Source organism: Triticum aestivum, chromosome 1B (assembly GCF_018294505.1).
Source record: "Triticum aestivum cultivar Chinese Spring chromosome 1B, IWGSC CS RefSeq v2.1, whole genome shotgun sequence".
In the NCBI taxonomy this organism is placed as follows: Eukaryota; Viridiplantae; Streptophyta; class Magnoliopsida; order Poales; family Poaceae; genus Triticum; species Triticum aestivum.
Window position 1 is genome coordinate 285,628,727 of NC_057795.1, and position 17,475 is coordinate 285,646,201.

The window sequence follows — 17,475 nt, forward strand, 5'->3', positions numbered from 1 at the left end:
GGGCCGAAGCTCGGAGATGATGACGATGGCGGCTGCTCGGGGCCCTTCCGGTCACGTGGTTCGGTGAGGGGGTTGGCGACGAGGTGCAGGAGCTCGGGAGCACGTCGGAGAGGGGAGGGGGTGGCCGTGGTCATGGCTACGGCGAGCGGCGCTCCCAGGTGCGTTCGGTGACGAGAGGGAGGAAGAACAGAGGAGGAGGAGGGGGTCCAGAGAGAGAGAGACGATCGAGGGGGGGTCGGGGCCGTCTTCGTGGCGTCGCGAGGGGGTCGGGGAGGCTGCCACGGCGATGCAGGAGGTGGAGGCCTCCGCGTGCGCGCGTGCGTGCGGTGTCCGTCCTCCTGGCAGAGGAGGAAGAAGACAAGGGGGAGGAGGAAGTGGGCTGGGCCGCGGGAGGAGCCGGGCCGGCTGGGCTGCACGGGTGCTAGGCCAGATGGGCGCTAGGTGGGGCTGCATGTAAGTGGGCTTCTCTCTCTCTTTTTTTTCTATTTCTATTTTAGTTACTGTTTTCTATTTTCTGTAATTGTGTTTGGATTTATTAAAGATGCCAGAGCATTTCCAAAAATCATGCAACTGACTGTGGCCACTGTTTGGAATATTTCCAGCGGTAAACATTTCAGTTTGTGATTATTTGAGCATTTAAAATATTATTAGCAATTAAATGCCCAAATGCAAATACTATATAATTTAATTCAAAAATCCAGGAATAGCCTATAATTATGTTCATCATTTTTTTTGGAAGAGGTTTTCACCTCTAACAGAAATTATGAACATTTCCAAAGGGCATTCTGGGTTATTGAAAATATTTTTATTGAACCTAGTTAAATTTCATTTGGTACTAGGGTTTCAACAATCCCCATTTCAAATTTCTTTGGAATTTAAACATGATGGCATGATGAACAAGCAAAGTCAAGCAAGGGCTGAACTGGGGCTGTGATAGAAATAAAGTGTCCCATAAAGGATAACAAAGCTTACCGCGCCAGCCGGGCGTTGCGTGCTGAATCCGCGGTCTTCAGTTGCGGATGCGGGGGCTTCTCCCCCTTTGAACAGCACCCTCCAGGCAGCTTCGTACATTGTGTCGAAGAGCCCGCTAAGGGTCCGGTGCTGTGCCGGATCAAACTCCCACAAATTGAAGGCCCATTGTTGGCAGGGGAGAATCCGGCGGACGAGCATGACCTGGATCACGTTGACAAGCTTAAGCTTCTTGTTCACCAGGGTCTGGAGACAGGACTGGAGTCCGGTCAGCTCCTCCAAACTACCCCATAGCAAGCCCTTCTCTTTCCAGGAGGTGAGCTGCATAGGGGTACCAGATCTGAACTCTGGGACCGCCGCCCATTTAGGGTCACGCGGCTCGGTGATGTAGAACTACCCCGATTGCCACCCCTTGACGGATTCCACAAAGGCGCCCTTGAGCCAAGTGGCATTGGGCATTTTGCCCACCATGGCGCCTCCGCACTCCGCTTGAACGCCCTTCACCACCTTCGGCTTGACATTGAAGGTCTTTAGCCACAAGTCGAAGTGGGGCTGCATGCAGAGGAAGGCCTCGCACATGACGATAAACGCCGAGATGTTGAGGATGAAGTTTGGCGCCAGATCGTGGAAGTCCAGGCCGTAGTAGTACATGAGCCCCCGAACGAAGGGATGAAGTGGGAAGCCCAGTCCGCGGAGGAAGTGGGGAAGGAATACGACCCTCTCATGAGGCCTGGGGGTGGGGATGAGCTGCCCCTCGTCGGGCAGCCGGTGCGCGATGTCGCTGGATAGGTATCCGGCTCCGCGCAGCTTCTCAATGTGCCCCTCCGTAACGGAGGAGGCCATCCACTTGCCTCCCGCTCCGGACATGGCTGGAGAAGGTTGAGACGAGATGTGCGGACTTGGGCGCTGGAGCTCGAGTGCGCGGAGATGGATAAGCAAAGGAGGAAGAAGGCGTAGGTAAAAAAGGTGGATCCTTATCCCCTTATATATGGACGGACGAAGACTATGCGTCCCCACCGGCCTGGTAAAACTCGCTTATCTCCCAAGCGCCACAATCAATGGCGCGGTTGGGTTACCCACGTCCATATTGATGGGAATCCCGGAATAAGGGGAACACGATCTCTGCTTCGACAAGACGTGCCAAGGAAACCGCTTCGCTAAACGCGCTGAGGTGGTATAATAAAAACGATTCAAGTAAAGGATTGGTAGTGGCGTGATGTCATGCCACGAAATACGTCAGCAGATTGAACTTGTGTGCATATTATTCTCTCTACGGTGGTATGTGGAATTTATTTTGCAGAGCGGGACACTATCCTGGTGTTCACAATCTTCTATGAATTATTCGGAGGAGGAACCCGCCTTGCAATGCCGAACAATATGCGCGCCGGACTCATCGTCATTGAAGCCTGGTTCAGGGGCTACTGAGGGAGTCCTGGACTAGGGGGTGTCCGGATAGCCGGACTATCATCATCGGCCGGACTCCAAGACTATGAAGATACAAGATTGAAGACTTTGTCCCATGTCCGGATGGGACTTTCCTTGGCGTGGAAGGCAAGCTTGGCGATACGGATATGTAGATCTCCTACCATTGTAACCGACTCTGTGTAACCCTAGCCCTCTCCGGTGTCTATATAAACCGGAAGGTTTTAGTCCGTAGTACGAACAACCATTACAACAATCATACCATAGGCTAGCTTCTAGGGTTTAGCCTCCTTGATCTCGTGGTAGATCCACTCTTGTACTACCCATATCATCAATATCAATCAAGCAGGAGTAGGGTTTTACCTCCATCGAGAGGGCCCGAACCTGGGTAAAAACATCGTGTCCCTTGTCTCCTGTTACCATCCGCCTAGACGCACAGTTCGGGACCCCCTACCCGAGATCCGCCGGTTTTGACACCGACAGTGAGCCACAGGCTATGCAGATCTCCCCTCAGTGGACCCTCTCCTTCCGCTCGATGTACTGCATCATAATTGTCGTCGTTGCCGTGCCATTCACTTCTATTGCTACACCCGTTCAGTTCGGCTTGGATTTCACAAGCGACACATCTTGCTGACCTCCATCCCCTTCTTTTTTGTGCAGCTTGGAGGTGCGCCACATGCAGTTTGCTGCTCCTTCTGCGTGTGGCTAGTCCAAGCACGGGGCTGCACCACCACAGCTCGCCGGTAGTACTGCATTCAGCAAATCTGCCAAAGAAAAGGGGAAGTGCGGTGGCGCATCAGGTGCAGTACGGTGGCGCATCAGCTGCAGTGCGATGGCGCTGGTTGGAAAAACGAGGATGGTTTGTGCCTTGTGGTTCGCCAGTTGATGAAAAAGTCAAAGAAAAGTCATACACACTTCATCATGGAGTTCAGTGTGCAGTTTTCTGTGAGATTGTGAAAGCGGTTCAGTATAAAAATACTAAGCGGTTTGGTGTAAAAAAAGTAAGAGGTTCACTTGGCAAAAAATGGTTAGAAAAAAAAGTCCCGAAGAAGTTTACTTGTTTTTAGATGTAGCTCACGGCCTCGTGGAAGTCCATTCTTTTCGCACCCATGGGTTCACTCAAGTCACACCACAAAAATAACCCCAAGGTCGTCCACTTCGCCTTGTCCAGCCGTCCAAAAAGATGCGTTATATGAAAAAAAACTACGAGAAAAAAGCAATGCGGTTGACTTCGATAGCGTTTGCGGCTCACCTTTGTCCTGTTGTGGTTCACTTGTGCAAAAAAAATGTAAAACACAAAAAAGTAAATGCGGCTCATTTCGATAGCATTTGTAGCTCACTTTTAGATAGTGTTGTGATTCACTTGCCCTCGTCTCTGTGGTCCACTTTTTTACAACTTTTGTTTGTAAAAAATGTTAAAAAAAGACACTTTTTTACAACTTTTGTTTGTAAAATATATATATATATAAAAAGATAAAAGAAATCATGCGGTTACTTTGCACGTCGGATGCAATGCGTTTTTCTATACGAAGCTGTGCGGTTTTCAGTCCAACAAAAGAAATCGTGAAGTCTTTTGGCCGTCTTATGCAGTGCGGTTTTCAGTCCGAAGCAGTGCGTTCTTCTGTCCGATGCAGTACACATGATGATTTTGGTCTCGCAAAAAACAGAGTGTCCGCTTTTCGGTAAAATCAAAACCGCTTTTAAACCGTAAGGAATTAGACAGATTGTTCTATATGAAAAAGTTGCGTCTCGTTGATATCTTTCCAGCGGCCTATAATTTGAATCATTTCGCCCAACGGTTTGTAAAAATTTCACGAACAACGGCCACTGCCTCTCGTCGTCAGCAGTACAATTTTCAAAATTAATTAAAAACCGTAAGGAATATCAAAAACATTTCAACATATGAAAGTTGCATCTCGTTTGTAGCTTTTCAACAGCGTATCACACGCCTCGTTTCGACAAACGGTTCAGAAACTGGAGCGAAATCAGTAGAAAAATTGCAATTTTTTTTCGAAAAAACAGAATTCCGCGCTTTACTAAATTTAAAACTGCTCTTAAACCGTAATGGATTAGAGAAAATAATAGATATGAAAAAGATGCGGCTCGACATATCTTTCCAACGCCGTATCATTTGCTTCATTTTGATGTGCGGTTTAGAAAAAAATCGTGAAAATACACTCACTGCATCCCGTTTATGCATGTACTATTTTTGAAACTGCTCTTAAACCGTGATGAATCTCGAAAAGTGTTCAACATGATGAGGCTGCGCATTTTCCATAGCTATCCAACGATATATTTTATTCCTCGTTCCGACAAACGGTTTATAAATTGGAGTGAAAACAATACCGAAAAAATGCTTGCAATTTTTTCTGGTGACATTGCAGTGCTCATTTGATATGGATGCAGTGCAGTGCGGAAGTGTTATCAGAATCAGAATAGACCGGCTGTATACATACATATATTCCTAGCCTGTGCACACAACATTGATTCCTAGCCATGTGCGGCGCCCCCCTCCATAGTTTACGCCTTCGGTCATATTCACGTAGTGCTTAGGCGAAGCCCTGCGCAAATCACTTCACCATCATCGTCACCACACTATCGTGCTGACGGAACTCTCCCTCGACACTTTGCTGGATTAAGAGTCCGAAGGACGTCATCGAGCTGAACGTGTGCAGAACTCGGAGGTGCCGTACGTACGTTCAGTGCTTGATCGGTCAGAATGAGAAGAAGTTCGACTACATCAACCGCGTTGTCAAACACTTCCGCTTTCGGTCTACGAGGGTACGTGGACACACTCTCCCCCTCTCGTTGCTATGCATCTCCTAGATAGATCTTGCGTGAGCGTAGGAATTATTTTGAAATTGCATGCTACGTTCCCCAACACCATTTTCACAACAATGTCAGGATTTAATTTGTCCAACCAGATCAATAAACCTGTCTGTGCTAGAGGCTTAACAAGACTTCAAAGAAAAACTTAGTGTCCCCTTCTTCATGGAGATAATTATTTTGGGATCATGGGCAATATGGATTTCAAGAAACAACAAATTTTTTGAGCATATTCAACCTTCTTTCCAAGGCTGGAAAGCAATCTTCTTTGAGGAGCTCAAGTGGCTAAAGCACATAATCAAGCAAAAATATGTTCATCAATTTAGTGCTTGGATAGACAGTAGGCTTTAGTTCTTCTTTTTTCCCTTTCCTTTTCTGTTTTCTTTTCCTTCCTTTTTCCTCCTTGTAGTTCTAGGTCTTCTTTATTTTCTTGTTCTTGGGCTTATCTCAAGCCCTTTTTTATTGTAATCCAGACTCCTAGTGCTTAGTTGTTTTTCCTTATTAATAAAAGTTGCAGTGGGGTCTTACCCTACTGTTTATAGTCAAAAAAGTCCCACCTCAACGCTTGAGTCGGCCGTCGACTGACTTAGGGCACCACAAAACCAACCGGACAAAATTCGTGCAAACACGACAATATTTCATATAAACATGACAGAATTCATATAAAAATACCTGATTTTCATATAAAGATGATAGATTTCATTACATTTACATCAACTAAGCGGTGTTGCTTCAGAACTGGAGGTATAATAATACCTAATCTAAATGGTCGCCCGTAGATCCCTTTGTCTTCCTCTTGTCCGGCAGCACGATCACCGGACTGCTGGGAGCCCCGGAGGTATATATATGCTTCAGCACAAAGGACGACTCGCTTCCCCACCGCTCAAGGAGTGGAATCCTCAGTTGATGCTTGAGAGGGAGTCAAAGGGGGCTTCTCCACTTCCGTGGAGCCCATGCGGGGTGGACAACGGTCCTAGCAACAAAAGGACCCGGCAAGAAACATGATGTGTACCCCGGCGTTGCCTCGGTGGTGACCTTCATGGCACCCAAGCGGCGACGGCCTCCCGTGTTCTACTTCTCCTCAATGATGCCACCCACTCGTCACTCTCCGCGCACCCGGCTTCTGTCTCTGCCTGCATGGCGTGGACGCAGGCTGTCGCGGCCACACACACGGGAGGCATGGTACGACGCGGCGTCGACGACAATGACGACACCCATGCTCCCCGTCGTGCCGGCATAGAGCAACTAGCCACTCCTCATCGAGGTGGCCTGGAGCGGCGAGTTGTTGAACCACGTGCTATCTTGGGGTGGCAACTGGCTCCGTCAGGCTAGGCGAGGGAGGTGGATCGGCGAGCTTCATAGCTCGTATCCGGCGGGCTCGACGCCTCGGCGGGCCACCCAGCCGGCTTGTATGCTAGAGAACTACTCTTCGTAATCCATTGTAAGAGTGAAGAAAATGGCAAAGGAGGAGATAGGAGAGTAGTGGAGGGGTGCGATTCTTGACCGGCATCTGGCCTTGTTTAAATAGAGGGCGGACGGGAGGAGCTCGGTTGGCGTTGTGTTTAATGTCGGCCCGCTCATGAACGGACGTGTGGCCGAAGTTGGTCTCTCAGCTTCCATGCGGGTTTCATGGAGGCGTTTGAATGCGGCGAGGAGGCATGTTCAGCCAGACGTGCAGCGGGCGGCGCCCTCGACCAGATCGTCTGGCGTGCGGCACTGTGACATTCCTCCATTGACATGTGGGCTTGTTGGGTACCTGGTCTGCATGTCAGTGACCCAACATAGACAACACATGGCAGAGGAGCTGGTTCCGCATGAATGCGGGCATCTGACACCGAGCGGGAATCGTGTGTGGGAGGGGGAGGGGTTTTTTGTGGGCCAGGGCGGTGAGAAGCGGACACTTCATAAACTGACGATTATTCATTGAGTCACGTCTTCTAATTCATGTATGTTGATTGGCCTACTATACACTATAAGAGAATTTTAAATTATTCATATACGCGTTGATAGCTCGTTGTGACTCAAAAAGAGGGCTGCAAACATTAATGTTCTGCTTATCACATATAAGATTGATTAATACTCGTAACAATCCATGTCCTTAACAAAAGGGTGCAATGATAACTGTAGCTTATCGCTTCTGGATGACCCAACTTTTTAAGCCGGTCGACCAGCTCCTCACGCAGATGTGAAAATCATAATTACAAACTACACTCAGTTGATCAGTCAAAATGTCTACGTGGCACTCTGTTGACTGGTGAAACCGGCCTTGCGGCTTGCGGGTCCCACCTGTCAGTTGGTAAACTAGAATTTACGCAGGCGCAACAGGAGTCGACCTGAGACCCCGCTGAAGTGGTCCTTGCGTGCGAATCATCTTGGCTGTGTGTATGTGTGCATGCACGTATAGATTGAGCACTTGACCGCCCGAACAGTGAGTATATATAAGCCATGGGATGAAACTAACCTCGATGATAAACAACAGTTGTTCCCAATATTATCCTGTGTAAGTACATCTAAAGGCATGTTAAGCACAACAAGCTAAGCATCAACCAGATATATCCATGGTAGACAATATAATCTCTGATGGCGAATGTTTAAGCATGCTAGTTAAGCAAATAAAAAGTGGAAAGGTACGTTAATTGCAACAGGCTTAACAACAACCATAGTCATTCAAATGGGTATTGTGCAGGTCTAAGTACACTAGTTATTGTTAAATAAAAATAAAAATGCGTGTTAACTACAACATGCATAACAGTAAGCAAATGTAGACATTCATAGAGGTATTGTTGAAACTGATATTAATGAAATTGAACTGCACAGTTCATGCTTGCACATATAGAATATCACATTGTGAATGACTGAAATAAATAAGGCATACTTAGAAAAGTTTTAGACATTTATTTAAGTTTTGTTAGAGTTTGTGTGCTGCTTAGAAAAGTGAGAAGTCAACGACTCTCTTAGAATAAGGTTTTCCTCACCTAGCCCTCATTTGGGTAATGCATCTACCACTGTCGGAGGGTAGTGGAGTCAAATCCAGCAGATCTCAGATAGGGGTCCAAGCTAGTAGCCTTGACACGATGGTAACAACGGGCGGTAGGTTTTACCTATGTTTGAGCCCTCTCGAGGAGATAATACCATACATCTTGCTTGTGTTTATTGATTGGGGGTATAATATTGAGTACATGTGTCGAGATTTGTCGTGTAAGATTCTCATCTCTAAAATGTTTTGAGATTATAATGATCTACGACTTGTCTAACCTCAGTTTATATAATATACCAGAGGTCTTGTATAACATGAGTCCTAGTCTGCTACGTGGATAAAGAGAAGTCCTCTACAAATTAGGAGTCCTTGTCTTGTACGTCATGGCTCCTCATAGATCATCATGAACAGCCCGAAAATGGCCCCTTGATGAACTGTCATGGGTCCTCGGCCTAGCCCACCTGGCCGAAACCGATATAGTGAATGACCCCTAGCCCACCAGAAAATGGCCCCATCAAAGGGCGTGTAGAGGCGTGTCTTCGGTGGATCTCGTAAGATTCGACCGTAAATGACTTTGATGGATCTATTAGGATCTGGTCTCCGTTCATCTATATTCGTGTGTCTTCTGGTTGGATTCTTCTGATCTGTACTTCTCTTCAGTAGCAACAGTTGTTGTTCTGATGCGTTGGTCTCATGGAGCCTTAACACGACGACTTTGAGACTGTCTACTGCAAGCTCTCTTCAGTGTTTGTTTCGCTGCTAGGCGGTCTACGGATCTGAATGTAATTTTATTATTTTTGGTGTTCGTTGATTAAAAAAAATTCAAAAAAGAAAAGAAAAGCTTATTATCAATTCCGTTTGTTTTTTGATGATTGATTTGAGACTGGGGTCTTTGTTTGTTGTCGCCTTTCCGGTCCCCGCTTCACCTCCGTCGGCCGTCTCCCCTGTTCTCCCGTCCCAAACCTCTTCTCTTCGCCTTTCAAAAAAAAAAAAACCCTCTTCTCTTCGGCCCTTCCCACCGAAACGCGGCTGCCACCTCGAAGCCCGACCACCGGGCTTGCTGGTAAGGAAACCCTAGACTCTCCAACTGCATTGCTGTTCGTTTTGCTCTGGTCTTCTCTCTGCTGTAAACAATCTATCCACCCGGATCTTTCTTAATAAAGATGGATCGCTGTTGAGCCCGGTCAAATAGGGTTTACCCAAGGTGCTGTTGCTGCATCTGCCTATTTTCCAGTAAGATTTGGGGGCTTCGACTGAACCCACACACATGCCCCGCGTGAAGTCGCCCCCTTGGAAAATACAGAGCCATGGAGTAGCATCGCCATAGTCTGGTGGAAGTTAGGGCACCTTCTCCATTAGCGATTCTGCAATCCATTCGTTGTTTCCTTAGGGATTTGAGTTAATCTTGCATAAGTTGGTTATTTTAGGTGCTTTTTTGTAGTTTATACAAACTAGAAAGCACCATTCGTTTTTTTTTTCAGAATTTTGAGACATAGGCTATACATTGTTCACATTTTAGGATATAGAGCTATAAATGCCTTTATATGGCATAGATTGAGTATGGTAACCAACAACTGGAAAACATTTTTGCTTGTGTAATGTATCTTATAATTAGATTTCTACACGATAACATTTTGTGCCTTGGAGGATTGCTTGATTTATTCTTCTTCTTTTGGCAGTCCTATGGAAGAAGGCAGTGACTATTATGTTGTCAAGAAAGGGGACATGGTTGCTGTTTATGAAACTTTAAATGATTGCCAGGCGCAAATTTGCTCTTCGGTATGTGATGCTATATGAAGAATTTTCAGTTAACTTGCTTGCACTTTACCACTATGCTGATGTATAAGATATTTTTTGTGTTCTTCATGTTTACTATGAAAATAACTTGGAATCTGCAGATAGCAAAACTATAAAATGATCATAGTATATGAACCTCGAAAACAAGGTGGGATGGAAGATGAACCATTCACCAGCTTACCACCATTCCGATATTCTTACGAGCAAAGGCGTATCTTCTCACATTTTGGTTTTGTTTTTGAAATGTATCTGGTCCTGCTGCAAGTGCCTACAAGGGTTACTGCTGGAGCAAAGAAAAGGCAGAATACTTCTCTTCACGTGGACTAATCAATGCTTCGTATACAATCAGTGCAGCTGAACTTAGGGAAGATTTATTGGGTGCCCTTGTGCCCTGCACTTTCCAGGTAAACTGCTAATAATTGCACTTGAATTCGTTTTTCCATAATCAGATGACATATTATAATCTGAAAATAGTGACTATGAGGTATGAGGTCAAAAGCTTGTATGATGAGTTATTTTCTTGTTTTTGACCTAGTACAGCTGGTATATTTGATGCATTATTATCATATTTTTTTCTTTATAGGAGGTAACTGCTACTAGTTCAAATCAACGAGCTCCAAATCTGTCCACCCTCGGCAGTGATATAAGATATCAACCTGGCATCCATAATGATATGAAATATGAGCCTGGGACAAAACCTGTGGATCTGAATTATGTAAGTTCTGCTATTGCAAGCAGCCAACCACTCATAATATCATCAATTACGTCATATTGTGTTATTACAGAGTGTCGCTGGATCTGGTCAAACTCAAGGTTACTCAGTTCAGGAGCATGCATTTAGCGGGCAGGTATGTACTATGCCACGACTAAGAATATACATCACGTAAATTATGCGCTTCTAGCATATATTTCCCCTTTTTAAATATAATTGCAAGCACTTGTCTAATATGGAACTATTGATATTTATTTTTATATGATGGGCTTATATTGCAGGAAGCCAAACCAAGGTCCTCCAGTTATTCCTCGCCAAATAACCTTAACCACACTGGAGCTTTTGATGCACAACCTGTCTCAAAACAATACGTAATGTTTGGTCATGTTTGGATTGATCGCTTATAAGTTTTCCAATCTGTTTGAGATGCTGTAGGAAGTGATCTATGCATTTAATTTCTGTCTAGTAGGTCCAATATCAAAGAAGCTAAGCATACATAGTTTCAATTTTGAAATATCTAATATGCTTCAATGGTAAATATTTGTAATCGGCTTGTTAGACTCACGATGCTGAATTAGATAAGATGTTCATCGGCAGGATAGCGCAATATAGCCTCAGTGTAGAATCAGGATCAAACCAGATTCTACAAAATAAACACTTTAAACATCTGTAGTCAACTATAGGAATTATACTTACAACTTAAATTTTCGAAAATGTAGTGGATGCTAAAGATCATTTATTATTTATACATATTATAATGGATACGCAGAAAAAAAGGTTCGCCATAATTATCTCCCGAAAATCGAAATAGGCTTTCACCCCGCTTTATAAATAAAGCCACCAGCTTGGTTCATGTTAGAGTACGTAATGGGCCTAATGGGCCTGGGTTGGCGGTATAGCCCGTTAGTCTTAGGGTTAATTAGAGATAAGGGTCGCTTGCTTAGGGGTCAAGTAAGCCTTGCTTGGGAGTCAAGTAAACCTCTCTATATAAAGAGAGGAGATGTATCAATCTAATCAAGCAAGACTTAAGAAGGAAATCCCTTCCCTCTTGCCCGGCCGGGGCCTTTCGCGCCCTCCTTCTAGCAAAAGGCCCCGGCCGGCCGGCCCTCTCGCGCCCTCCTTCTAGCAGCACCATAACAATATGGTATCAGCCTTCCCGGGTTCGATCATGTCCAGCCCTCCACCGAGTTCTTCCCACCCGCCGCCGCCGCACACCTACCCGCCGCCACCAGCGTCTTCATCGGCGCTGCTGCCCCACACAACAGGCGCGCCGGCATTGGGCGTGTTGGCGTCCTCAGGGGCGATTGCACCCTCTGCCCCGGCGTCGTCCGCCCTCGTCCTCACCCCAGAGCAGATGACAGCCGCAATCCTGGAATTACGGCAGGCCGTGGCGGGCATCAGGGCCTCAAAAGAATGTACAATACCCGTCGCACATGGTGGACCTCAAAAGAGATGAAGTTCTCTTGAAGTTTTCTCACTTCTTTGCACAGTTCCATCATATTCTCTTTCTTTGCTTGCCATGTACCTTTCACCTGTTTAAGAAATATGAGAAGGCTGTCGAAAGAAAAAATATATTTTCTACTCTCCACATCATCTTTCTTTGCCCCATGATTTCGATAGAAATTTTTAACATCGTTTGTAAAATGACATTTGTCCTGTTTATCCTCCTTTACTCTAGTTTACACTTTCAATAGTTGTGCAGTGAAGTTCTCAAAGAAAATGCACAATGATTACAAGAACAGTTCCAGGTTTTAAGGTGCTGATATGCACGTTGCAGGTTTCAGAGTAAATGAAGTGCTACAAAAATAAGAAAAATGCTACAGACATCCTGAGTGTTTCTGATTAATGTTTTCCTACATACCATTAAATATGGGAATATTGATTCCTAGTTGCCTGTAGAATAATGCACAAGTAAAACTAAGATTTGTATGACTTTTGCTCTCTTTTTCCAGTTGTCTCTCACTGTTTCAGTTAGCCGCATGACTTGCGATTTAGATAAGCATGAAAATGCAGAGTTGCCAGACAACCATAAAATGTGGGCAACTTGATCACTGATAAAAAAGAAGCTCATAAGCATGTACCTGATAACAGACTAGTTGAGAGTCACCATATACTTTGATTCTCTTGAATCCAAGCCTGATGGCATATTTCAGTCCTAAGATAAGGCCCCGGTACTCGGCAACATTATTGGTAACAACACCAAGACCCTCACGAAGTCGAGATATCTTCAAGGATATGTCAGGACATGAAGTCAAGGGATAGATCGACAGACCAAAACTGCAAAGGATAAACTCTGAAGTACATTAAATATTTACTGTACCACTCTCCCGTCTTCAGTCATAAGTACAGCTCCAGCACCTGATTTTCCTGGGTTTCCTTTTGAAGCACCATCGAAGTGAACCACACATACCATCTGATGACCAGAAAAGTGCAGAACTTGTATAAATTCAACATGAAAATATAGCATGCGCTGATGGCCAGCTGAGGCAAGCTACGTGCAAGAGAAGTACGTAACCACACAACCATCAAAGTTCTATTGTTTCAATATTTTGGCTGCAACAGTTATAAGGCTAGGTGCAAGTCTTTAGGTGCAGGAAATGAATATACTTGAAACACCTATTATGGGCAGATAGTCTTAATTGAATAGACTATACAATATTAATACACCCGCTTTGACTAAACAAAGTATAGCAGCCAAGAGATACAACAAATAAGCGCACTTGAAAAGTACCTCATAATTTAGTGGCCTGATGTGAGCAGGTTATAAATATACAAGCTTTCCGTAAATGATCATGCAAAAATACATCTGGATAAAGTTTTCCATTTTAATCAGAACATGTTCGTGAATGGAATTGAGTTAGTGCCAGAACAGTTTCGTAACTGAAGACCTATTTGGTTGATTTTGTGGCAAAAAAAAAATAGTGATGCTAAGTCAGAATCTTGATTCAAGTCATACAATCCTACATTGTAAGACCTATTGATTGGATCAACCTAATCCTACGTAACACAAAAATTTGTAGGATCGTTGACTCTATATGTCCTCTTTAGTGTAACATCTTACTTCTTATCAAATGATAATTTTGGTGGCGCTGCTAGAAGGAGGGCACAAGAGGGCCGGCCGGGGGCCTTTTGCTCACGGCCAGGCAAGAGGGAAGGGATTTCCTTCTTAATTCTTGCTTGATTAGATTGATACATCTCCTCTTTTTATATAGAGAGGTTTACTTGACTCCCAAGCAAGCGACCCTTATCTCTAATTAACCCTAAGACTAACGGGCTATACCGCCAGCCCAGGCCCATTAGGACCATTACGTACTCTAACACTACACCCCACCTGGACATGCAGCTTGTCCTCGAGCTGCAGCCTAACCAACTTATAACCATGACTCGACGCAACACAAACCTAACACCTAAAAACCAGCCTTTTACATCTCGGCTTGTTTTATTACTCTCAACCTGAAATGGACTGGGATGCTTTAATTTGGACCCCTTAACAAAAAGTGGACACCATCCGCACGTCGGACATGCACGTGTACAGCCACCTAGATCCCATGGACACCATCTGGACAAAAGGAGTGCATGTGTATGGCCACCTGGAAGTGGTCGCAAGAGCGACCAGCAGAGCCACCCTAGCGGCGGCCAGCGGCGTAATGCAGTGGTGCTACGCGGTGCGCTCCTGTCGATGACACCATGCCTTCTCCCCGCCGGACGGCTGTTGGTCTGGACCGCACAAAGAAGAGTGGACGGCTTGCGATGGAGAATGACAAGGAGGGGTGTGCCCCCCCAACCGCCGATGTCGTAGACTTTGAGGTCGCTGCCCGCAGGGAAAACAGCATGGCCGCCGCCCGTGGGGGAAACCGCATGCCCAAGATCCCCAACGCAGCGGACGAGATCGAGGTCCTTTGCGCAGCGAAAGGCAACTTGGAGGAGCGGCAGTTGCAGACCATGCATCTCCCGCACACGCCGACGCGCTAGGAGGCCGCGCGCAGCAGCCTGTAGCCTCACCGCCGCCGACACGTGGCGGGTAGCGATCCAAGACGGAAGCGGTGACGGCGACGGAGGAAACTTGATCTGCTGGATGGGGACGCCCTAGGACGGCGGTGCTGATGGGAACGAGGTCGTCGCAGTCCCGTAGTAGGGCATCCCATACTGGTACGAGATGACCGGCGCCGTGGTCGCGGTCGAGGGCGGCGGCGGCGGGGGTAGCTGCTGTTGGTGTGGGGTGAGGACGCATAGGGCCCGACGAGGAAGGCCCTGATGCGGCTGGGGCCCTATACGAGTTTATCGGGCCCTATACGAGTTTATCGGGCCCTATACGAGTTTATCCTTTGCAGTTTTGGTCTGTCGATCTATCCCTTGACTTCATGTCCTGACATATCCTTGAAGATATCTCGACTTCGTGAGGGTCTTGGTGTTGTTACCAATAATGTTGCCGAGTACCGGGGCCTTATCTTAGGACTGAAATATGCCATCAGGCTTGGATTCAAGAGAATCAAAGTATATGGTGACTCTCAACTAGTCTGTTATCAGGTACATGCTTATGAGCTTCTTTTTTATCAGTGATCAAGTTGCCCACATTTTATGGTTGTCTGGCAACTCTGCATTTTCATGCTTATCTAAATCGCAAGTCATGCGGCTAACTGAAACAGTGAGAGACAACTGGAAAAAGAGAGCAAAAGTCATACAAATCTTAGTTTTACTTGTGCATTATTCTACAGGCAACTAGGAATCAATATTCCCATATTTAATGGTATGTAGGAAAACATTAATCAGAAACACTCAGGATGTCTGTAGCATTTTTCTTATTTTTGTAGCACTTCATTTACTCTGAAACCTGCAACGTGCATATCAGCACCTTAAAACCTGGAACTGTTCTTGTAATCATTGTGCATTTTCTTTGAGAACTTCACTGCACAACTATTGAAAGTGTAAACTAGAGTAAAGGAGGATAAACAGGACAAATGTCATTTTACAAACGATGTTAAAAATTTCTATCGAAATCATGGGGCAAAGAAAGATGATGTGGAGAGTAGAAAATATATTTTTTCTTTCGACAGCCTTCTCATATTTCTTAAACAGGTGAAAGGTACATGGCAAGCAAAGAAAGAGAATATGATGGAACTGTGCAAAGAAGTGAGAAAACTTCAAGAGAACTTCATCTCTTTTGAGGTCCACCATGTGCGACGGGTATTGTACATTCTATTCCTCTCGGTCTATTGGTGTCCTAATAATTCCAGCGTGCTGTTGGTTTGGTAATTTGATATATAGGCATGCATAGTGAGGCCACATTATTTTCTTAGCACTTCCTAAAGAGGAACCTTAGTACTTGATGTTAAGTCATGGGCACTTATTGGCATTGGTAACTGTACGTTTGAGAAAGATTGTGTTGTTAGCGTTGGACTTGCAGGCAAGGGTTTGCGTGACAAAGGGTGCCTTGGAGAGGCATTCTTTATTCTGTTACCTGTCAAGATGAAATTGCTAATACTCTTTGCGGGGAAATATAAAGTAAGATGGAAGTACTAGTTTACTCCTATTTGATTCATAGTCACATACAGCGGATTGTGGGCACCTTCCTAAACTTCTGAATGAACCGAAACCAGTACATTATTTTCTCTTCGGTTTTGCATCCACACCAATGCATCGTCCTGTTCTTATACTTTCCATGTGGAAGAGCAAATTCAATTTACAGCATAACAGTGCCTTGACAATGCAAGATAATACTCCCTCTGTTTGGCTTTGCTGATCTCTGTCCATTTTCTGAATGCAAGGAATGGAACTCTGAGGCGGATCGCCAGGCAAACATAGCCATCACCCTCGCAAGTACGATATGTTCACCCCATATTTTCTTCGCATTTCATGTGCTTAATCATTTAACCTTGATGGCTTGAACAAACTACACACCACAGGCGGCGCGGTTTCTGAGGGGCGTGGCGACGGCTTCTGAGCTTGTGACAGTAGCCTTGTCCGACTATAACTAGTCTATGTATTTAGTTAACAGTAGTCTTACCCTAAAAAGAAGTTAACAGTAGTCTGTGTTGGAGTGGTTATCTGTGTCCATTTTCTTGTATTTGAACCTGGTTCTCTGTCTGCATTTGAATGTGATGCACTGTGCTTCTCCTTGTTGCTTATTACTGGTTGGGCCTCTTTTGGACAATCAGGTAGCTTTCTTGCCGTAAACTTCCATTCGATGGCCTTTAATGTTAGACAGTTTTATGTATATACATGTGCACTTGTGTAAAACCCTACATTCTAGGATCTGTAACAGCCGCCCTGGCCTGCGTGCCGCCTCTCAAGGGCTCCCTCCTGTATATGATGTACCATTGTAACTGATCCTAGTCATTGAATCAAGAGTAATTCACTCCAACTTGGTATCAGACTCCAGGAACACCCATGGCCGGCCCTCCTCCGTTCTCCTCCGGCGGCACCTCGCCCAGCTCCCTCTCCTCCTCCTCCACGGCGCCTGCTGCCGACTCCTCCGCGGCTACCTCCCCCGCATCCTCGCCGGCCTTCTCCTTCGGTACCACCCCGTCTCTCTTCAGCGGATCATCTGCCGCATCTGGCACCCAATTTGCCCCTCTGTTCACCGCCGGCACCACTCCCTCGCCTATGCCGGCTCCCCTTGCTCCTAGCCCCTCCATCTTCCACGACCACATCACCAACCACATCAAGTTCCTCCTCAACCCAGCAGATCACAATTACCACAAGTGGAAGACCTTCTTTCTCATGGTTCTTCTCCGCTATGGCGTCACCTATCTCATCGAGCACCCCCCCTCCG

General features: G+C 45.7%; 1 protein-coding gene across 2 annotated transcripts; it reads left to right on the forward strand.

The window, feature by feature from the left end:
• Nucleotides 1-9,118: 9,118 nt before the first annotated feature.
• On the forward strand, nt 9,119-17,064 carry LOC123119697 (uncharacterized). 2 transcript variants are annotated; one of them, XM_044539596.1, is made up of 10 exons: nt 9,119-9,257; nt 9,874-9,973; nt 10,257-10,395; nt 10,575-10,706; nt 10,777-10,839; nt 10,985-11,074; nt 15,087-15,230; nt 15,780-15,887; nt 16,469-16,520; nt 16,607-17,064. In XM_044539596.1, the coding sequence occupies exons 2-10, from the start codon at nt 9,945-9,947 to the stop codon at nt 16,642-16,644; spliced, it is 795 nt and encodes a 264-aa protein (XP_044395531.1). In that variant the 5' UTR covers nt 9,119-9,257; nt 9,874-9,944; the 3' UTR covers nt 16,645-17,064. The 2 variants fall into 2 exon arrangements, with proteins under 2 accessions (XP_044395531.1, XP_044395540.1); XM_044539605.1 differs by having other exon boundaries at nt 10,341-10,395.
• The last annotated feature ends 411 nt before the right edge of the window (nt 17,065-17,475 follow it).